Raw genomic sequence first — 24,371 nt, forward strand, 5'->3', positions numbered from 1 at the left:
CTTTTTTTTAATACAACTCATAAATCTGAAGGAGTTACACAAATTTCGCAAATGGCTAATCTCGGCTTTCCATCTCTATTACTGTTATTTTCGTATCAATTTCAATGATCCCTTTAGTGTTTACATTTAACATCTGGCTAGTATCTTACTAGCTTACTTGAAGAGAGATGGTGTCCTCATTTTGAATTTTAATGAAGACTAAACTGCATAAATCACTGACATTAGATTCCCTATTGGTACTCTTGGCCTTGACGGAAAGCTGAAACAAGACAAAAAAAATTAAATGCCATTACACTACTGCAATTGAATAATCCATATCATGGGTCATCCACAGCATCTGACTGCCACAGTCAGTCTTTACATAGCTCAGGGGCAAAATTAAGAAATAAACTTCAGATGTCTTGATTTATGATATACCATGTGTTCTACAGTCACTTAGAAATCTGTGATTTTTTTTCCATCTCTGAGAAAGGACAAATGCCACACTGGGACTTAACTTGTATGAACACTTACAAGTGTTTTTAGACAGACAGCACTGATTTGCTTTGTCAAATTACCTGCCACTGCACTTCTATATTCCTAACAGAAAGTCACAGTACAGACTGAGACAGGGAAAAAAACTGAGATATACTAAACTTGACAAGTGAGTCAGACTCTACTTGCTTAGGTCCCAGGTTTTTATTCCATGCTGTGCTCTGAGTGATAGAGAGAGAGAGACACAACTCCAGGTTTTATATTGCAGCTTCAAAACAGGAGAAGCTCAGGCCTCTTGGAGATACCAAAAAATACAGAGAATACATGATCTGTTAGGCTGAATTTCTTATCTGTATCTAATGATGTGTTAATTTATGCACAAATCTAGCTGTTTGTAATGATCTTGTTTTCTTCCCTGCTAGCTCTGCAGAATCAATGTTAAGCCTTTTCATAAAATAATCACTATCTGTAGTCTTAAACCTAAGAAAGTTCTTGACCCAAATGAGCTTTTCCTTCATTGATACTGAGAGATCTGAAGTTTGCTGAGCTCATTTCACATTGCGGGATTCATCTTTCACAGTCAACAGCGCTGAAGTCTCCAAAATTTAAACTCCCAGAAAAATCTCAGAGAGAACAGAAACATATGTCTCACATTAATTACTAAGACATAAAAACATTACATAAGTATTCATACTGACTTTAGAATGTGATCGTTTACTGCACAGCAGTGTGCATGGACATTGAGAATGCCATCTGCTGGTAAAAGAAGCATGAGGGATCACAATTCCTTGTAAGGCAACTTTCAAAAATGGAAAAGGTTAAGAACCATGATGCAGATGGTCAGTTGTTTGGTTTGGTTGGTTGGTTTATTTTTTTTTTAATTTTTTTTTTTACTGCTAATTTACATTTTTTGTTGTGTTTTGTTTTTTTTTTTTCCAATAAACGACCTTTACCTGGATGATATGATGAATTTTACATAGAAACTTAGGAGGGAATAGATTTTGAAGAGTATTAAGCCTTTATTTTGCACTGGAAAAGACTGATTTCTGAAAATAGTAACAATTTAAAAGACATCATACATAACAAGGAAATATGAATAGAGCTGAAACACTGAGATTTCTTGTACTTTCTTGTTCTCCTGGAGGGGAAGCCATATGAGAAGCAGCTGAGGAAACATGGCTCTTCAGCCTGGAGAAGGTGAGAGTGAGGGGATACCTCAGTATGGTTTTCAACATCCTTGTGATAGGGAATCAGAGGGACAGGCACTCATCTCTTCACTCTCATGACAAGTGACAGGACTCAAGAAGTGGCATGAAGCTGAACCAGGGGAGTTTTACGTTGGATACGAGGAAAATGTTTTTCACACAGAGGGTGGCTGGGCACTGGAACAGGCTCCCCAGGGAAGTGGTCACAGTACCAGCCTCATAAAGTTCAAAAAGTTTTTAGACAGTGCTTCTGGGCACATGGTGTGTGTGGCTCCTTGGGTGTCCTATGCAAGGCCAGGAGCTGGACTGATGAGTAATCCTTGCAGCTCCCTTCCAACTCATCAAGTTCTATGATTCTGTGATTCTCCTATTTCACAGGATCTCAAAAGTAATTCTCAAGAATTTATTAACTATTTGGTGAGAAGATGAAAAGTCTAAATTGAAAAAGAAAAATCAAACTCAGCAGTGAATCTATTTGTTAGTGTGCCATCACTTAGAGCAAGTGTGATTCCAAAGCTTTCTGTGGCCAGTTTGTGATTTGACCACAAGCAGTGGACAATACCTGTCTGGTAACTCCACTTACAATACAGTGACTGTTGTCACAGGACTACAGCAAGGGAGATCCACTGGGGCCACATCCCACCAAGTTACATAAAATATCTAACAACAAACAACCAGTGGGGTTCAGTAAGGACTTTGGTCTAAATTTAATTTGATTATTGCTTAGACTAAGTTAACAATCACTGACAAAGAGGTGTCCAACTGCTCAAACTTAAGACCAACCAAAAAAAGGGACAAAAGAAGGGACAGACGTCAACTTCAACATATTTAATAGCAGAGGGAAATTAGGAACGAAGAAAAAAAACCTACAAACATAATTTGTGAGCAGAGTCATCACTGACAACAACTATTCCTAAACTCGTATCTCTAGAAAGTACACATTTATTTATTGTCAGCTGTGGTGCAGCTCCAGAAAGGCAGCACACCTGGAAGATCCAAAACTGAAAAGATGCCATTCATATTTTACCACTAAGTTACCATGACTTACTCTGACATATAAAAAGGCTCCAAGAGGAAGAGCATGGGTAAAGGAGGAGAAATATCATCTTGGATGAACACAAGCTTCTCTCAAGTCTTGAAAACATCTGCTAATTTGAAAACAGCATTTCACCCATTTCAGGAAAAAAGGGAATAGAATACAACATTTTAAATCAGCTTAAGAAATTAAAAAATAAGGAAAATAAGAAAAGTAGTTTTAAATATTAGTGTCACAGAATAAAGCCTTTGATCTATGCTGTGTCCATGCTAAAACTGCCCTTGCAGGGATACCAAAGCTGTCTCTGAAACAAGGCAGTAGAGCCCTGTTAACTCAGAGATATGGTGCAGGTAAATGCTGCTGTGGTGAGACTTTCCTGGTGGATCTTTTATGAGGTCCATCACTGGTGAGATCATTCTTCTTCGAGGGACTCAAGTCTGGGGCTGCACTCTCCTGGGTGGAGGTACCAGCTCACTTGTGGCTGTCATGCTAGCTCTACACATACCCTGCATACCACTCTTTCACTTCCAATTGTGAAAGAAAGATCTTAGGGCGCTCCCTTCTTTTAACATCATCCCTGGGTTTTATTTTGTGACTAGAAGTCTAGACATGAATGCAAAAAGTGTTAAATCTGCCAGGATTGGAATATTGCCCTGAATATAACACTCTGAATACAATACACAACTGATACCCTTGAGAGCTACCCTGTTTTTAACACAGGGACTGTGTTAAAAACTCAGTGGATTCTTAAAGCACCCTAGGAATGGATGAGGACACAGGTAATTTAATAGATTTCCAGCTGTCTCCCGACACTGCATGAAAACATGCAGTTAGGAATGAAAGTCAGAGGAGCATCAACTCTTCAAATATGTAAAACTCAAAAAAGCGGAGACACCTAAAATAAAGTGAATCTTTAAGTGTTTTCCAGATTCTCTGCAAGAAGCTGATTCCTTGGCCCAGAATATACATTCAATTTAAAGCAATTTAATTACAAAGGGAGAACACAGCCCATGAAACAGTCCAGAAATGAAAATAATACCTTTTTAGGTATGCAAGGGTCTAATGAATGGTTGCATTATACTGTTCAAGAGACTGAACAGTAAGTCTATAATGTTTAAGGAAATCTGCTGGCTCGGTGTTCTTGGTCTCCTTTCTCTGATTACTGTCTACAAATGGCTGTGGAGAACACACAACTCACACCAATTAGCACAACCCAGTAAATGAGCTTCCCCCCCTCAACAGCTCCTAACCCATTAATACTTTAAGATCCTGCTATTCATCACAAAATGAGTATGTTGGCAAAGTCTCCTTTCACATGATAATCCACTGCTTGACATACAATGACACTATCCCACCAAAGCTGAAGACAGAATGTGATTCTTGTTATAATTACAGGCTTTAATAGGTACAGAGGGTTGTTAGGTGCAAGTATTCTCACTAGGGAGTCTTCAAAAATACAGTCGGTGCACCCAAACTATTTAGGCCACTGAGATGGTGCTATGATCATAGACGCCCATCCCTACTTTTTAAGTAGTAGGTTTTAGACAGAAAGATAAGATACCAGACTGAAACATAAAAAGAGTGGAATTACTGAAACAGTGGACAGGAAGATTAAAATATGCAAAGTTGCTGGGAATCGTAAATGTACAAAAGCCTAATTAGTATTGAAAAATATTTAAATCTTCCATGTCTAATGAACTTTTAGAATTTGAGCTTTGCAGTTAGTAATGTTAGTTTGAAAAAAATCAATAACCCTATATAAATTATCATGTGCAATGCCATTAAATTATTAGTTTGAGACAAGCATTAAGTAAGTCCTACCCCAAGACACTCCTGTGTAGCATCCCATGAACTCTCCCACCTCAGTCAATTCCCAAGTCCTCAGCCCTAGCAGTGGCAGTAACTACTCACCACAGAGTCAGTCCTCCTGGGGAGAAAAACAGTCTCCCATTTGGACTTCTGTGTAACTTCCCCTGGTTTCTCCTTCCTCTGTCCCCTCACTGGATTGGTATCCCTGGTGGCCACCCTCCTTTCCCTGGAGACCAAACCCCTCTGCCCAGCCTTAGCTCTGCCCCCACCCCTTCCCCTTTTTAAGCTGCCTTCTGCACTTGGTCAGGGTCTCTTTTACCTCACTGGGTTCCCTTCAGCCACATGTGATATCCTCCACTGGAATAAAACCCCTCAAAAAGAGCCTTTCTCGCCTCTCTCGCTGAGCCAGCTGCAGTGAGTGTTGAGTGAAGGTCTGACTATGTTGTCTGAAGGTTATCTCAACTTGCTTTTCTACAGGAGAGGCTTGTGGGGAACAGATTTTAGGCAGCAGCAGCCACTACTCCAACACCCACATTTTTACTCCTGAAGGCTTGCTTTATGTATCTGTTTAAAGTACTGGCCACATAAAAATATATATATTTTTAAAAGTTTTTCCAAGTTCTGTGCAAGTTCTAGAAGACCAGGAAAACTACGGGACACAGTCTGGGGTTAAGAAAGCATGCTGGAGGGCCACAATAGCCATGACAGGATGTGTGCTGTTTCCAAGCCTTAAGATCAGAAGCAAGACTCCTGTAGTTGGCCTCTCTTAGGGCTCTGTCAAATTTCATCCCCTTTACTTTGAGAAATTAAACAATGGTGTCAGCAAAAAAAAAAATCTGACTGGAACACAAATACCTGCATGCAATTTCATGCTCAGCAACAAACACTAGAGTAGAGGAGGAAGGTGGGGTTTTAAGTTACTAAGGTGGGGGCTGTTCTGAGACTGGTTGGGCATTACTTTGCCTATGTGAGGTACTGAGCAATTTTCTTCACTGTTCTAGCTGGTTTGGTTTTGGTTGTTTCTTTGGTTTTGTCTTCGTCTATTGCTTCACCTGTATCTGGACCAATGAATTTTTTTACTTTTGGTCTTCCAGTCTCTCAAGTGTGGGGGAGATACTCAATCCACCATAAAGAGCTTACAAGAGCTGGGAAAGCTTATTCGTTACTCAGGACACGGGAGCCAAAGCTGGGATCAGTCTTTTCTTTAAAAGAGCTACAACTGCTGTAACACTGGCCCAGCTTCCAAAGGCAGTTTGACAGTGGGAAGTTGAATTCCCAGTTAAAGTCTGCGTAGTTCCTCAGAATCACTCACAGATTATACAGTCTAAGAAAATAGCTAATCTTTCACAAGAGGGGTTTTTTGGATTTTTTTGGGGTTTTTTTGTTTATTTGTTTTTTGGTTTGTTTGTTTTTTGGTTTGTTTTTTTTTTTTTTTTTTTGCTTTGGAGGGTTTCTTTGTGAGGCTGATTCCTTGTTTCCAGGTTTTCCAGAGTTGCAGATGGGCATAAAGTCCCACACATAGCTATGCATGAGACAGGGGCAGAGGGACAGAGGACAGTGGCTCATCTCATCATTACAGACAGGCTTTGAAGTACTAAAATACATAAAATTGCAACACCAAAACAATACTGAAATTCACACTAGTTTGTTTGTAAATTGATTATTATTCTAATACAATTTTTTACACTCAATTTTTTATTTTATCAGCAACTGGTTTTGAATCACAAACAGATTTAAATCTGCAAATCCAGGTCACCAGAAGCACTGCTTCAGCTCTAGGAACAGATTACCAGCAACTACAACCCCTAACTAACGATTGTGCCTTTTTGGTGGGAGCATCTGGGGAGTTGATGCAAAAAGATGCACCTTTGTTACAGAACTATCCAGCTATCTATTTGGGACTGACTGCAGTGCTCAACTTGCCTACTCAGAGGGGCTGTGAGATACTGTGGAATACTCCTGGCAGTCAGGATCACATGGATTTCCAGCCAGTGTGGATGCACCTCTTGTACCTGTCTCTACAAGGCAGATGACAGCTGGAGCACTTGGAAGGTTGAAATCAGCAGCCACAGTGTCAACTCTCATTCTACAGATGGCAGTGGGAATAAATATGAGTTGCCCATTCCACCCAGTCTGGAGACAGGGAGTGTCTGATCTCTTCTTACTTGGTTCTATTTCTGAATATAGTGGTAGGCAACTCACTTCAAATGAAGTAATATTTTAATCTTTCAAGAAAGAAGATAAAATGTTCACTTTTTTTGCTAATTATGGGGTATTTTTGTCTTTGTTCTAGCTTCAAAACACTACATAGTAGTTTCTCTAATCCAAAATCCAATCCAATTTTTTCAGAGGCCTTTGGATCAAGTCTCTTCTCATTATAAAGTCCAATTAAAACCTTTAATATTTCTCTCAAGTAACTGATAAATTAAGTTAGAAAGTAACAAATTCCACAAAAGCAAGGTACGTAAATCTTAACAAAATTAAGAAGAACTAACATCTGATAAAAACACTTCACATGACAAAAAGAAATTAGATTTTAAAAGTAGCAGTGATATTTTGGTTACATATTTATCATAAACCCATGATGGAAGAGACGAGAGATGGGTCATCTGTAAATGATACTGGGTAGAGGTCAGAAATAAAATATTGTTGAAATTTTCAGTTTCAGAAATCCCACACAGACAAAATATTACAAAAAATATTGAGGAATCTAACAAGCAACATATTAAGAATTATAATTTTATCAGATAACCCTTAACAAGTTAACCTTTGTGAATATACCTGTGAATATAATAAGCATATTAGGTATGCTTAATTTTCATTCTAATAAAGAGGAATGGGGATTCAAATTTCATAATGTGGTTAAAATGTATCATTATTCATAACTAACTTAATCCCGTGCCTTTGGTAGCTGCCTCACACAAGCCAAAACCTGTTCCCATAAAGCAGGGGCTATTCTATGACAATTGAACTTGCTGTACTTAATTTTGATACGAGGCATTTAAAAATAACCTCTCACTAATTTTGCTGATTCACACTAACAGCTTAGCATCAGCAGGTACCAGTGTTTTGGCAGCAATGCAAATGCATGCTAATTTTCTTTGAGATCTTTCCTAAAAAAAGCAAAAATGGAAGTCAATGCCAGAATGATTGTCACATAAGTGCAACACCTTATGCACTGTAAAAAAAAGATGATAAAGAGACTTATTAGAACATCTCTGGAATTTTAAATAAGTACTAAGAAAAGAAGGCTTTGACAATTCTTGTATCCAAACACATAGACTATTGCACTGTAATCCTCTCCTGAACCACCAAAATCCTAGCATCTCCCCACAAAAAGCTCAGCAGTCCAGTGCATATGTTCCCATCAACATCCTCCAAGAGGACCCAGAGGCTCCTGGCTTTGTGCTGCTGGGCAGCTCCAAGGCTGCAGCCCTGGACCACTGGCAGCTGCAGGTCACTCTGCAGGGACACCATTTGCAGCCACTGCAGTGTGAGTCAGCTCAATTACCTTTCCGAGTCTGCCTCCATTTTCTTTCTTTCAATGCACACTTTGAGACAAAAAGCAAGTCTAGTAGCCAACTAAATTAACTTCCCCAAACATATAATGCACTAACATGATCCCACTCAATAGCTACTCCAGCTATCATCACAGCCTCTAAATACCTGAAGAATCCTACTTATAGTATGTCCCTAAATGTGCATACCAGGCCACCTAAGATCTGAAGCAAAATTAGTTCCTAGGCGATTATGGCACTCTGATAGCACCTGAAAAATCTGGTCTTGACTTCCTGTCTCTTTTCATTTTCTTTCATTTTAAATGATAGGCTTAGCTCAAGTACCTATGTCCTGACTTGAGGAATTTTGATGAACAGCTGTTTTGAAGTAAATCAGCACAAAACCCATGTTGTTCAGGATTTTATTAGTGATCCACAAGTTCACATGGCAAGCTACTAGATGTGATGTTAGCTGGTTTTAGATCTGCTTTGACAAAGGAAATGGGACTATACACCACTTTGTCGAAGTACAGAGTGAACATTGATGACCAAAATTCCCAGGTCCAAAAATTCTCCGCAGGTTACAAGCCTAAAAGTAACTTTGGAACTGGCAACTGTCAGAAGGGAAGTTGATAAGGCTGTATGGAACAATGATGGTATCATAAAGCGAAGACTTTTCAAGAAGCCTGAAGGAGGCAAGCCCACTGCTGCTTCTGATGCAGGCAGCTGCCAAGAGGAAATAAAACATGTCTTCCACTTTGCCAAGATCTCCTTTGGCTGCAGGCAGGCTGGCAATAAAATAGTCCTAGGCCAGCAGTTGGCATCTGCACTGGCTAATAGGCAAACAGGAGGCCTCCTGGTATAATTCAGATAGGAGATGCATCAATGTTCTTGATAACCACAAGACAAAGTAGCCACAGTGCCTATCTTAAGCAGTATTTATTAGAAGGTTGGGGGTGAAGAGCTATTCAAATAAAATGGATTTTATCTAGACAAAGGCTTGAATATGCACAAATGCAACAGTTAAGTGTCTCCAGATGGAAACTGACAGATAAAATACAAGTGTACAAGTCTTACAGAAGGGCCCTCAACAGCTTCACCCTACCCCACCCAAAAACATGGTCTTTTGTGAAGCTGCTTTATGCAGCTGAAACTTTCTTGTTAATTAAGCAAAGATTGGTAGGTACAGCTGCAATTTCAAATGAGCTCTTTCCAAGACTCTCCACTTGTTCTGCCTCACTACCAGATGCACAGTTTCTTTTCCAGCTTGTACACAGTTTGCCTTTTTTTGTCCTTTTCGTATTACCGTAAGATGGAAGTTATGCCTGCATAACAAAGAAAACAGAGGCACCACTGGAATACCCCTTTAAAGTCATGCTGCCTGTTGTCGTGGCAACCATTTAATTAGTTGTGTTACTCATTTTTCACCAGCACCTGGCAACATCACCTCCCCAAGGTCAGTTGTTATTAAGGAGTCTACTAACTCAGCTGCTTTACAAGGTAGCAGAAAAAAATCTGCAGGCATTTCCATTCTGAATTTTATTTTTCAGGAATCACAAATCACTCATAAATTGCCCAAGAGCTGAATAAAATGTGCACAAATACTACCTTGACAGCCTATCCCCTTGAAAAGAACACAAAAATAGTCTTGGGATCTAATCATGCTCCCTGCAGTACCACTATCTACATTGCTATTCACTACACAGGGAGAGGCACCAGACCTTAAATTCTTTGAGAGAAAACACATAAATGCTTTGACAGACAATCTCTTCCACATCTTTCTTTTGACATCATAGGCGTATGGCATGGGGACAGGATTTGCCCCATTTCCTCCAAGCTTCCTTTTTCAGAAAGATTGCTACCTTTCACATTGCTGCTGTCGATATCCTCAAGCTGTTCTCAGAAGCACACAAGCATGTACTGAGCCACCACTGCAATTACCATAATTAAACATGGCAATCAAACAGACTTCAGTCAGCTAGGAGTTGGACCTGAGAAAACCAGGAGCCTTTGTCAAGAGTGAACTGCTCCTATATGTAAGCTGCACAGAGACTTCAGACTCAAAGGGCTGAAAAAAAAAGTTTTTCAATTACATTCCACAGGCAACCCATCACCTTGGGTGAACGCTTCCTTTGGACAAAAGGTCACCTAGACACCTATTCCGTTTCTGAGTTTAGGAACACAAAGGAATACATACTTACAACCATCTCTTTGAAAGTCCACAGTTTCAATGGTTGAACACCCAAATTTAATTTGGGTGCTGAAACAAAGTAAACATTCTGACAAGTTTTTAGGATGTGGCAACAAAAAAGTCTTCTCTCTGCCAAACAGCAGAGGGGATACAAAGGAGCCTCATATAGAGTTCAACATCAGAGAACAGCAGAAAGAAAGTAAAATAATTCTCTGATGTGTACAGTGGGATTCTGGAGGTACAAATGCACTTCTCCACAAAATTTTAGAGGAGAAGCTGGTCAAAACAGACAGCTTTATCCCTTGACATTGCCTTTATTCAAGTTTGAGGCTCATTTAATGCTTTTTAAACACAGATTTTGGCAGTTTATTGTTTAAAGATTGAGCAGTAGTGAAAACCACATTCATTTCTGCTTGTCAGAGATGTTGATGAATTCCAGTCACATACAATTAAGCTAGAATTCAACACAATGACAGATTAAACAGCGCAGTCTAGACAAACAAGGGAAAAAAATCAATCAAAATTACAATTCACAGAGAAAAATTCCTAAACAATTCTACATTCTTTCTGCTGAAAAAGGGGTGCATGATCTTATTTTATTTATTTTAATTCACACAGTGGTATTAGAATGTATCATCTAAAAGAGGCAGTAAAAATACTAGTCATGCTGTAATTTTTTTGCTACAGGAGCAACATATGATCTTTAAGTTTTTAATATAAAACACAGATATGCCAAAAACAGAATACACTGCATTTTGCATTCCTTAAATTCTCTCTGTAAAGCAAAGAAACAAATGCCACTGAGCAATTGAATTGGCTTCATGACATATAAATTAAACGAAAGACAAGTATTCTAGGTCCTAGTTTACATCCAGATAAATAAGGGGCTACATGTCTTTATTCAAAAATCTTCATGCTGTGTACTGTTTTATTAGTTATGTTTGTTTTCAAACCAGAGGACAAATCATAGAAGTATATAATTTTTTCTTAAACCTGGCAATACTTCACTCTCTCTAGATATGGGGAGATACAGAAAAACTGCTTTAACATATTATGCAAGAAGGAAAAATTAGTTACACAAGACATTTTTGTAAATTATTTAAAACCATCAGGTCAATGCTGTCATGCTAGCAAGGCATCAGGGTCTCTTGGTCAAAAATGTATAGCAACTGACCTCAGGAAATTGATTTAGTAGCATGATACAAAATTTCACAGCCCTTTTTCACCACACATGAGATATGTTTCTTTTACACTTGTCAGTAGTAGGTTGTACTGTATGACAGCAGTCAACATGCATATGGTCACAATGATTTCACCAATCAGAAACCTCTATTACTTTGAAAACATTATATATGTTCACGTGAGAAACCTGATGGTTGAACACCCAAAATTTCATCCATACTCATTCAGCAATGGTATTAAGAGCAATGAGACCTTAGAAAACTTACCAGACTCTTGATTCTCATGAAACCAGAACAAACCCAAACTTACACTTCACAAAACTGGTAAACAAAAGTTTCAATTTATTGAATGAATCCTCTTAAGGAAGAAAGGGCTTGAAAAAATGGCAGCAAAAGAGATTCTTACTAGTCATATACATTTTTAAATTTCTCATACAAGCCAAAGAAAGTTCCTGGGAGTGATGGCAGACTCATTGTAACTCAGCTTCACGTATCAAGAAAGATAATTAAGTTCAAGTCCATTGGGAAGAAACACAGGGCTTGAGCTGCAGTAATGCAACAGTGACATCAGGTCTGGCTCTGTCCAACTATAGAGCTAACCTTTCCAGTTATTGTTTTGTATGTACAACACCTACCCACAATAAGCTTCTGTCACTGGACTAGATTGGCTCCACATGAAGAAACTGTTCAATAAAAAGATAAGTTCTCTTAACTGTAAAAAGGCCCTAAATCTAATGGGCCAGGCAATTTCAGAGTGTAATTTAGCAGTTCTGTTCTTAAACTTACCTCGAACTTCGGGAGAGAATCGAGCTGAATGGCGAGACACAAAAAGTTTCAGTTCTTGATCCAAGTTGCATTCGACCAAGTTTGTGTCCCATGATCGGATTCCTAAAATACAAAATAGAAAACATGTGTAGCTTGACACATAAGCAATATAAGTTTTAACTGAGTACTTTTCTATTTGCATTCAAGCTATTTGCATATTTCTAAATTCCAAGCCCAGCCTCACCTTCTTCCAAGGCACAAAGCTATTTTTTAAAATACACTCAGTAGGATTCTGACAGGAATCTGAAAAAGACCGTCTGCATTTCCAAAGCGTGATCATTCTTTAAGACCCCAGCTTTCAAACTGCATCAGTAGCCATTTCACAGTAAGTTACCAATGTCCCTGACATGACTTTAAAATTCCAATGTACAGATTTACAAAAACAGAAGAGTGAATCACCCAGAGGACATTTCAGTCATCTTGCCCTTTTGAAAAGAAAAAGGCAGCATTACCTAGCATGTTGCTAATTAATATTTAAATACAAAGTACTAAATTGCTGACTTCTTCATTCAGTATCTTTGAAGCATACCATATTTTAAATTAAAATTTAAGTGATCTTTTATTTATGAAGTGTCAGAACTCTAGTTCTGAAATTTGAAAATGCTGTGCTTGATCTTTTTTTTTTTTTTTAAAACCAAACTGCACATCTCTGTTTCCTACTGTTTTTCCCCCAGCTACTTAAAAAGTGAGACACTTGACACTTACATGACAAAAAAATATATTATTTCAAAGTAGATTTTTAAGGACTGAAATTCAACCAGGAAAAAAAGTCATTGCCACCAAAAGACAAGAAGACAAGGTTATAATTTTCTTACATAAGATTTCAATGAACAATTTGGGAAAAAAAAATAAAAAGGTAGAATATACTTCAGATTTTTTATATAATTTTGTTTTGGAAATCTTCAACTTTTGAAATAATGAGCGGACAGTAACACTACAAGTAAGTCTAGGCCCTGCTGCAATTTTGAAAGACAAAATTGCACTCATTTTTTTTTTTGTCCTAAAAAAACATCATTACCTCTACAGAAATGAACTGGCAAACATAAAGTAGACTGTTGGTGAGAAGGTTGCCTGCTGGCTCCTCCCCACATGATCATGCTTTTGCATGAAATTATTGGATTAGACCACTTTGAGGTTTGACAACAAGATGCCTGAAGAGATGTATGTCCAACCCTTCAGAATGGGTCTAGAATTAACACTTTTCTCAGGGTTTCAGGCTGTGGATGTCAATACCACTTCCCATGCTATACGTATTTTCTGTTTCAATGCAGCAGAAATGTCAGAATTAAGACTGGTAGAAACCATGTTGCAGGGATGAAGCATGAGGAGAAAAGAAGGAATAGCAGAGAAACTAGATCTGCAGTGCTAGTCTCCCATTGCAGCTCTTAGTAGGTTCTCCATGCAAATATGAACATCTGCATTTCAAGAGCCTGAAGCCTCTGCAAGAAGAATGCATCCAGGTAAAGGTAGTAGCAAGCTTTCTGTAACATGCTACCAGCAATTAAGTAGCTGCCATTTGAATCTCAAGAAAAAATTAAAAATACAGTGTGTGCCTGTGTGTTCCATAACCACTTGAGAAAAATAACTGAGCTATAACCAGCCACCTCCACTTCCTGACTGACGCATCATTGTTCAGAGGCATAAAGCAGCAAGACTCTTCTTCAAGTCTCCTTACTTTGTTTTCTCAGAAAGCACTTGACCATATGGTACATTTTTTGGACAAGTTTTGGCAGGCAAATACATCTAAACAGCTTTAATATCTTCCAGGTGTTGGAATATTTGAGAGCAAGAACACCAAGATGATATAATACCATACAAGTAGAGCACATATGAAAACAATAACTATTAAACTGACATTGATCACAAAGCTGAAATACACTGAATGAATGAGTGCTGAACTTCAAGAAGCTTGAAGAAAAACAATTCCCTGGCCTATGACACCAAGCTTGGGCAGAGAAACTACAATCCTTTCTAGAGGTCAGTTGACATGAACTATGATTTATCAACACTGCTAATGAAAGGACTCATCCACCATCCCTAGCTGCTTTAGATGCGATCCTAATTTGCTGTAGGGATAAGGTGCTGATTAGATGTAGTCAAGATTGCTCAATCATTGCCTGATTGAGCCAGGCAATGTCCAAAATACAGGACTCAACACAAAATAAATAGGGGGAAAAAAAATAGGGGATAAAAGCCTTTATGCCCTATGCACGCAGTAGTCCTAGAAGCTGAAGGTGGAATTTGGGTAGACTATCTAAAATATGCAACTGCATGATTCAGCAATCTGGATGCAAAAATTATGCATGCGTATTATAGCGGAGTAAAATGTATTAAATGAATGATACCACTAAATCAGGTTTTCGGTGGAACAAAGATAAACATGGAACTAAAATCCAAGGTCAATCCAATGATGGCTTAGAAATGTGGACATATCTGCTATAAACATGGCTGAACTGGAGCTATTTCCTTCTTTCTGCAGTCTTAGAAATGCAATGCCACTAGACACAGGACTAATAAGACAGCAGGGAGGGCACACCCAGTAGCATCTGCTAAATCAGTGGAAAAATCTTGAAGCTTCTTCTTCACTCCCCTCTTCTCTTTTGGTGGACTGTGGGTTGTTGGAGAATTGCCCCCTTAGCAAAGTCACATCCAAAATGTAATTACTGAAAATGCGTCTTGCCACACCATTCCCTCCCCATGATATATTAAGAAATGACTCTGCATTCCACCAGGTTGCGTAGCATCACACCACTGATGTGTTATCAGCAGATGTTTTCTTTGACACGTTGCTCTGCAGTTTGGCGCATGAATCCACAGTTTTCAGTGATGGTACTCAGGAGATGTACCAGAGAAGACAGTAAGGCAGAGTTATGGAGAACCAAAATGCATTTAAAGCTCTATTGAGAATAAAGGCAGCAAGAAGTATTTTTTTCCCCAGACTACAGCAGACTTTCCAAAGAGAAAATTATTAGCTGAGCCTGCAATTGCCTCACATAGACAAAGCGTCAGACTCCCACTTTTATTTATCCAGAAAAATGTACCTAAAAATTTCACCAAGGAGTTTTCTTAGGAGGCAAAAATCTCAATCAAATGGTCTAATACTAGAAGCATCAAGGTCACTTCTAATCCAAAATGATTAATTAAAAGGTCAAACACTCCCTCTGAACACCTAAACCTGTAAGTGGGTGTTATGCTTAGTGGCAGGAGATAGCAGTAATTGAGCTATGCAGCAGTGACTGTACAATAGGAGATTCAAGAAGGGACTGGAGAGCATTTCTTCAGAGGGAGGATATTAGTTGTCTTGAGGGAGTAAATTTTACCAATTTGCTTTATAATCTTTGACAATTTAATTAAAATGCAGCCTGTTCTTTTCTGACACAACTGAAAATTAGATAGAGTTAAGGAAGTGCGATGCTGAAGAAGCTCTGAATGACAAAGCACCTGCCTCAGTAGCTCTCCCCAAGAGACAATGGTAGCAATAAAGATAGAACAGTTTATGATGGAAATAGTTAGCTGAGATGAGGATGCCTTTTACCTCAAACTGTAATGAAAAGGAATCCAGAGAAATAAGCAACTAAAGCAACAATGGTTGAGAAAGCAACAATAGAGAGACACAGATGAAGTCCTAGCTGGACTGCTGAACCACACCTACATGACAAGGCTGCTACCAATTCCTCGTTCCGGGATCTCTTCTTCACTCTTAACAATGGCAGTTCCATAAATCTTTGTTTTCACCAGCCCAGAACAAAAAATACATATTATAAAATCAGCTATCAACTGAGTTTAAGTAACTGTAAGGTCCGGCAATAATTTTCTTCATGCTTTATTCCACTGATACCGTTTATTTTTTTTTTTTTTTTGTTTTTGTTTTTGTTTTTTTTTTCTCCTCTCTGCATATACACTGAAATCTATTGTATCAAAAACCACAACGAAAACTTATAAAACTGTCATTTCATTTGCAATACCACGCTGCATCGCCGTCTTAAGAAAAGGACAAATAAACGCCGAGTCAGAGGAGCCCGCAGTCGGACAATAACGAGGCTGAGCCCTCGGGTAACAGCCTTGTTACTCATAAAGGTTTTCTTTATTGGAATATATACGCGTATATAGAACTTAGGTCCTGAAAAATTGTCCAGACGACAGAAAAGTCCCAGCACCCAAAGTTAGACACAAAGGCGCGGCTGCGCTCCCGCCCGCGCAGCCTCTGCTGCCGAGAGGGAAAACGCCCCGAACCCGCGGGCTTAGCGCGGCGGTGGGGGACGGGGAACTGCGGGCGGCAGCCGCCTCGCAGCCCCAGCCCAGCCCATCCACCCCATCCCCAGCCGCCCTTTGTCCGCCCCGAGCAGCCACCGGGACCGCAGTGCGGACCGTGCCACGCCCACCCCGGTGTCTCCGGGCAGACGGGCTCGGCGGCGGGCGCTGCGCTGCCGCCGGCCCCTCCGCCCAGCGATGGCGGGGACGGGGCTCGCTGCGGCTTTCCGCAGCGCCCGCACCCCGCGGCGGAGCATGGGTGGGTGGGCGATTGCGGCGGGACCCCCGGGGAATAAAGAGCCGAAGACGGCGGCTAGGCGGGATGATGTCGGGGGCTATCCCGGCTCCCGGCCGCGCCCAGGGAGGGGCAGGGCGCCGGCGGGGGTGTCGCGGCGCTGCTTGCGGCACCCCGGCTCCCGCCGCCTCACCTCGCTCGATATTGGTGATGGCCCGCCGCAGGTGCTCCTCGGTCACCAGCTCGCCGATGACCACCAGCAGGTAGAACTTGCTGTCTAGGAAGCGGTGGGAGAGACTGGGCGAGGTGGAGGTCGGGTTGGGGATGCTGCAGGAGGGCTCCGAGTCCACTTCCACCACTACGGTGGCCATCGCCTCCGCCCCGCGGCTCCGGGGCGCTGAGCTCGGCGGCGGCTCCGCGGGCGGCAAGGAGGGAGTGAGGGCGGGTGGGGAGGCGGCGGCGCTTTTATACGGAGACGGTGCAGGGCAGGGACCTGGTGAGGAGGAGGAGGAGGAAGGGGGGGAGCCGGCGCATCCTCCGCGCCGCCGCCGCCTTTCCAGCATCCACGGCTGATGTCATCTGCGGCAAATCCTCCCCGCGGCGGCCCCCGGAAGCAGGAAGGACGCGGGGGGCGAACAACGCCCCGAGGGGACGCCAAGGACTGCGCCCCGCGCCTGGCTCCCGGCCCGGCCGTGCGACCCCCGAGCCCACTCCCCTCTTGTCCCTTGCTCCCCGTGCCCGTTCGGGCCGTCACCCCGAGGCCCGTCCCTTAAAACAGGGCGATGAGGAGCCGCAGGTGATGGCCTGGCAGACCTGCGGGGCTCATGTGGCAAAGCCAGCATCGCGCCTCCTGCAGCGGTCCAGAACCGGATGAAAAAGCAGTGCCACTGCCCAAAGCCAGTTGTCCTCTCCTACGTCTTGCTGTACTACTGCCGCAAAATTTGAGTCATACTGAAACACACCCTCACCCAGCAATCTAAATATTCTTGCTAACTTTTTAAATTTAAAAGCAGTTAATTTGATAAGATACTTCACACATAGTTCTTCTGCACATATTCAATGCCCACGGATATATGACACCAGAAAAACACTAGTTTTGGACAACATGCTGAAGCCCGTAGTCTTAGCTTATTCAAAACTGCAGAAATTCAAGAGCTTTAATAAGTAATGTTGACCAGGCTCAAGCATCTCCATGGGGCAATGATAGCAGAAAACTTATACAATGACAGAACCAAAGGCTTAATTTCTTTTCTCATAGATATTAGTATCTACATCCCAATACTCAGTGATAGCAACCTCTGAAAAGTATGTTACTTGCTCCTAATGATGGAGAAGTCAAATCTGTCTGGGATGTTCCTCTCACTTTACTGACATAGCCAAGCCACTCGTTTACACTTAAGCCTCTTGTTTATATGGTTCAAGTGATGTGGGATAAATTTCACTGTGACATAGGAAAGGATATAAACTTTTATAGCTTTTTTTTTAAGATAACCTCTTGTCCCTGACTGAGAAGACACCTCCTCTGTCTGCAGCTTCTTACAGTGCTGGATGTGCAGATTCTCTGCCTACTGCTTAGGAGCACAGTGCTTGCCTGGATGAACGAGTATATCAGCCTCATCTTCTCTGTATTTTGTTCCAGGGCACAGTGGACTAATTCACATGCATTTCAGGTTGTCACTACTAAGTTTTTTCTGTCTTACTAGCTTAGAGGCTACAGTTTCAACCCACAAAGGTTAGAACAGGATCATTATAAGTGCTGGTCCATAGTGTCTATAGCACCTAATGGTTTTGATATGAACACTTCCTCTGCATAAATACAGCACTCAGAGTCTTGGCTTACACAGTGTGGTGTGTTTGGATGTTGCATCCAAAGTAGACTTTTCCTGAGCTGCCGTTATTCTAAAGGTTGTGGAGTGCAGACAAGCATTTTCACAGCCATGTCAGGCGGCTGAGATGACACAGTGGTAAAGAGCAGCAGTGCTCATTCTTCACTGAAGCTGACACTGCTGATAGAACAAATGCAATAGTGTAGGTGCAGAAGAACTAGCAGCACTTTTAAGGTTTGCAAGGTATTCAAAGGTGCAGTGTGTTCCTCGTGGAATACCCCTGCTAATCTGGGCCCCACTGTGACTTTGCTGTTTCCTGTCATAGGATGGTGTAGATGCCTACTTAGAAATAATATCTATCCCCTATAGCCTTTTCCTATATGAACCCCTTCCTAATAATTTATTATAATTATAGTTACCTTCAAGACTTGCCATGTGGTACCCACTGGAGAATGCCAGCTTCAGGCTTCTGTCACTGCAGTCTGTAGTTTTGGGCATGCCTTTATGTCAATCACCAGCAAGAATAGCTAGTCTCTCAAGCATGGATGGAGCTCGCCAAGGGGTCTTGTCAACTGGTTGCAGAACAGACAGATGCTGGTTCCTGGACATAAAGGTAAAATAGTTACTTGCCTCACAAGTACAGCAGGTTAAATGTGATAGAGAAATGCACACCAGTACTCAAAAGACACTGTATACACTTTTAAGCACTTTCTTATTTTAAGTAAAAATGGAAACATCCATAGCTGGAAAGATGCCAGTGAGTTTGAAAAGCAAGAGCCAAAAAGAATGCATTTTACCAGAGAATAAAATGCTTACATACAGGTAGGTGATACAGTTACATATGAAATAGGCTGCTCAGGTAGTCCTCTATTTCACATTGCAGTGTAAAATAACATGCAGTTAGAAAGTGGTATGATAAAAGATGAACTGTTACAGTCAAACTGTCTTGTGATGGGTGATGCATCACCCATTAAAGCCCTAAGGGCAAAAGATTGTCTTTGGAAAGAAATGGTCTTGTGGTAAACTCTTCAAAGGATGCCGACCTCTGGCTTTGTCTATTCATAAGCTTATGCTGCCTCATCAGAGATGGAAGCTAGACAAGAAAGGTGCTTTATGCTCTGGAACATATCTCTGAGGAAGCTGCAGGGTCCCAGCTCCATAGCCACTTTTCCACACTGTGTCTTGCCCTGTCAGTATCTCAATCAGGTAGATTAGTTCGTCATCATCTGGAAACTAATTTATATTCTGCAACATGGAGCATCAGGTCCACTGCTGAGTGAAATGTGGAGATATGCTGCACAAAGCTGACTTAGTGTCCTGTGACACTAATCACTGTCTGAGAGTGATACCACCTGCCTATCTGCAGCTAAATTACATAGATATGCCCCTTCAGTAGAAGAAACTGCACCATTCATGGACTGTGGGATATATCTTACTGTTTCAAAGAGACAGTGATTGAGATCTGCACCTGTCTGGCTTTTGATCTTCTTGGTTTGATTTTGTTGTTTTATTATGTTCAATACCAAATTGGAGTCCCACAGCTGAATGTGGTCAAATAGTATTTGCAAAGCTGTATTTTTTCAATGCTGTATTTTTAAAAGACACAGTTTAAATAAAGTGCTTGAAGTTTAAAACATGCTTCTTGGTAGTATGTGCCATTTGTTACCCACTAATATTCAAGTTTCATTCAGGTCCAAATTTCAAATTTTAGATGATGTTTCAGTGATGTACAAACCTTTAGACTGGCCCTTTGTCTCAGGTCAAGTGTCATCCCTACCATAAAAGAAATACGTATCCATATGGATTGCTTCAGATCACTTGACATACTGAGTGGGGAACAAGAGGTTGGTGAGCAGCACCGTGGAGGTGGACCTGGGGTTGCATTTGAGTCAGGCAGCCAGGAGGGCCAGCCGTGTCCTGGGGGCATCAGGCACAGCATGGCCAGATGGACAAGGGAGGGGATTGTCCTGCTCTGCCCTGCCCTGGGGCGGCCTCACCTCAAGTGCTGGGGGCAGTTCTGGGTGCCACAGTAAAAGTGAGATACAAAACTATTGGAGAGCATCCAAAGGAGGGCCATGAGGATGATGAAGATCCTTGAGGGGAGCTGCTTATAGGGAGCAGCTGAAGTCACTTGGTCTGTTCAGCCTGGAGAAGACTGGGGAGATCTCAGTGCAGTTACAGCTTCCTCATGATGGGGGACAGACACTGATCTCTGTGGTGACCAGTGACAAGACCCAAGGGAATTGCATGAAGTTGTGTTAGGGAAGGTTTAGGCTGGGTATTCAAAAAAGTTTCTTCACCCAGAGGGTGGCTGGGTACTGGAACAGGCTCCCCAGGGAAATGGTCACAGCACCAGCCTGACAGAGTTCAAGAAGTGTTCGGACAATGCACTCAGGCACATGGTGTATTCCTGGGGTGACCTGTGAAGGGCCAGGATGTGGGCTTCAATGATCCTCATGGATCCCTTCCAACTCAGGATATGCTGTGATTTTTTGAATTTAAGATCTTTACAGAAACTGAAGTGTCTTCATTGAGAGAAATGCCAGTCTGAGGATTGCACAGTATGTCATGAAGGGCGTTCTTCACATCTGTAGGATTTCTTAAGGAAGGACTAACTTCTAGAGATGGAGAATTTCCAGCCTAGGCCTGGGATGACAGTTTCACAGAATGGCTGGTTGGAAGGGGCCTCTGAAAGTAATTTTGTCTAATTCTCCTGCTCAGTCAGATGATAGGTTTATGAGAGCTGTGTTCGGTGAGGTTTCAGTATCTCCATGGATGGAGGCCACCACCATTCTGGGCTACTGCTGATGCATGATGAAGTCAGGAATATGCAACCAATACTATAGCAGATAATGCCTATAGTGTTGTGTACCTTACCTGATGTCTTCCCAATGCGACCACCATTCTCCATATCCCCACTCCACCTCACCCCCCATTTTCTGCAATCAGAAGCTCTATCATCCCCATGTGGTCCAGCCTTTACCTCTCAGAATCTCCTCAGTGCATTGTTCCTTTAGGGCAACTCAGCTGAGCATGCAGCAGCAGCACAGGTCCAGAGGGACAGTCAGCATGTCAGACGTGTCACCCTGCAGCTGCTGGCCATGAGCCCTACCCTGCCAACACCTGGACATGTGGTTCATGAAGACAACTCCTCCTGCCTTCACCCACTTTTTAGGCAGGGAAGCATCTTCATGTCTAACATGCTCAAGCTGGCACTGCCAGAGGAGCTCCTCCTGCAGCAGTGATATGGCAATAGCCAGGGTCACCAGAGAGACCTGTACCTGCATGAGCAGACAGACATGGACTCCATGAGAGACTCTTGGGAAATACTTTATGTTTTAGGATGGCAGGCTTTATCTTTAACTACATGGAAAATAAAAATGACTTGACCAACATTCATTTCAGGTATTTTAAAAATATTACTTCAACTTTAATGATTACTTCTTAATCTGCAAAGGAGAGAAAGCTTCTATTTGCTTATGGTGAAATATCCATTTCAATCAGTATTTCATCTGTTTCCCACTCCTTCCATTTTCTCCACAGAAAAGAAGTTACATGTAAAAAAAAGAGTGAAGAAAGCAACACTATTGCTTTTAAAAATAACATTTGTTCTCACTTTTATCTTTCTGTCTTGAAGTGAGAGAAAAATAACACCAAGTAACATTTTGCGTTAGTTCCCAGTGGAAAAATTTATTATTTTTTATCAGAGTAATTTCCCTCTTTTTCTTTAGTGGAAAAAATTAGAATTGAAAAAAGAAAAAAGTACTTTATTTAACTGCAATGAGAACTAAATGAAAAGAAAAAGATTTTCCACTGAACTATTAAAAAGAGACAAATTAAACAATAATTATTTTGCATAATTTTATACTGGCATTTGCTATGACAAGAACATGTAGTTTTTCATGAAAATAAAATGATTGCTTCTCCACTTTTGGAAGGAAAATACAGCCATTTAAAGTATTTTTTATTAATTAGGATGGTGCTTAAATTCAGCAATAAATGATAATAAAAGTATTGAATGCAATGATACCCATTGTACCACAAAGCTGGATGGATAATTAAAACATCAGCTGCAAAAACAATGGTAACGCAAAATGATTGGCATCAGACAATAGTTTTGAGCATCCTTTGAGCTCGGGGCTCAGTTGTCAACCCTTCTGAACAAGAGAGAGAATGGTCTTTCGATGTGGGATACAGTTAGTTTCAGGAGCTGAGTTTGTCAGGGTTTTAATTCTTATTGCAGGACTGCAAGTTATAGAATTTCATTTGGGTGCTAGGGGTAAAATACAAGTTATCTCCTATCACACCATCCTGAAGACCCCCCACATGTGCTTCCTTTCAAGCCAGTTTTAGAGCTCAGACTTGACCTAAGAGGAGAGACAAATCAAGCCATGGATTTAGAATGACTATACATACACTATCATGTGCTTAGTTTGGGGGCAGCTGGAAGGTGAGAGTTCCTGCACTGGGCTTTTGGCTGCTGTGACCCCCATGTTCAGCCTGGCCACAGGCTGCTCAAAACCTGTCTGTCTTGGCAGCACACCCTGTCCATGCTGGAGGACTATCAGCCAAGTTGTTAGTCCCTGAAATCACTACAGGCACAAAGGAGAAGAATATCAATGAATATAAAAATATTAAAAAATTAAAATATAAGATGTTGGCCACATGCTGCCCCATCGTAGATACTCAGGTGGCAAAAGCACATGGAGGTGCTCCAAAGAAAAGGGTGGGGGTTTTGTTTGTTTGTTTTTTTGTTTTGTTTGTGTTTGTGGTGTTGTTTGTTTGTTTTTGTTGTTGCTGTTGCTTTCTCTCCAAGCTGAATTGTCTAAATCTGGTTTTGGGAACCAAACAGCATGTAGATATTTTACATAATATTTTCATGTCTTTTTAAGACATGCCTTACAATACTTTTCAGAGGTTACCTGCCAGCTCTGCTAGTTCTGTAGATTTAGAATTGCTTAGAAATTATTATTTTACTAGGGCCTGTTCTCTCAAGCACACTACAATAGAAATGACAAAATGCTACTGTGTAGAGAATAGAAAATAATAAATCTAGGCAAGCATCATTTCATACAGTGCACTGACAGGCTTCTGAACATGGAATCTGGAGAACTGCTCCATCTTCCTACTGGAAAGATCCAACAGACCCTCCTGGTCCTCCACTGGAAGTATCACAGCTCTTCAAGGCTGCAGCAATTTCATGTATTTCATAGCTGCAACCAGAATAGTGCATCATTTTGGTCCTTTGCCCAGGACTTCTTGTGCATGCAAGGAACTCGATGCAGCCTTTTATTGTAGTGCTCTTATTATGTCAAAAGTTACAATGAGTCTTATTCCTAAAATAAGTTTGGGACTCTGATACTGCCTTAACAGTGTTTAGCCATTCTACTGATGTAGCCTGTAGTCTTACTGTTCCAATCATCCCATCCTTTAAGTGTTTAACCTGCCACAAAGCCTCATCTTTTTTTCAATCAAACTTTATACTCAAACAGCATAAATGGTAGAAATCGTTACTTAATTTTATGTGTCTCAAAAGCAATTCCAGAGTTGGAATTTGTAGGAGACCACCTACATGACTGACCATCTGGTTCCTTTCCCCTTCTGTGTACTTTATTATTTTGGCTTAATAGCAGTGTTACTATATTTGTATGATTTTGTAGCATAATTTTGGCTTTTGTTTGTTTGTTTGTTTCCTTTTGTTTTCTGTTGTTTTTTTGTTGTTGTTGTTTTTGTGTTTTTTTTTTTTTTTTATTTGTCTGCCCCAGGCACTCCAATAGGCTGACACAAAGTACAGATGATTTAAGGGTGCTCTTTAAATTAATACATAATTCCTAGTCATTG

General features: G+C 41.0%; 1 protein-coding gene across 1 annotated transcript in view; it reads right to left on the reverse strand.

Annotated features, from left to right (window-relative positions):
• Window positions 1–17,090, reverse strand: part of MAP1B (microtubule associated protein 1B) — a 72,227-nt gene extending 55,137 nt beyond the window's left edge. The window contains exons 1-2 of the mRNA XM_021531757.3: window positions 16,898–17,090; window positions 12,180–12,281 (exon numbers count right to left, since the gene is read on the reverse strand). Coding sequence (XP_021387432.2) covers window positions 12,180–12,281; window positions 16,898–17,075 — 280 coding nt within the window. The 5' untranslated portion in view covers window positions 17,076–17,090. The remainder of the gene's footprint in view (window positions 1–12,179; window positions 12,282–16,897) is intronic.
• Window positions 17,091–24,371: the final 7,281 nt, after the last annotated feature.

Source organism: Lonchura striata, chromosome Z (assembly GCF_046129695.1).
Source record: "Lonchura striata isolate bLonStr1 chromosome Z, bLonStr1.mat, whole genome shotgun sequence".
Classification (NCBI taxonomy): Eukaryota; Metazoa; Chordata; class Aves; order Passeriformes; family Estrildidae; genus Lonchura; species Lonchura striata.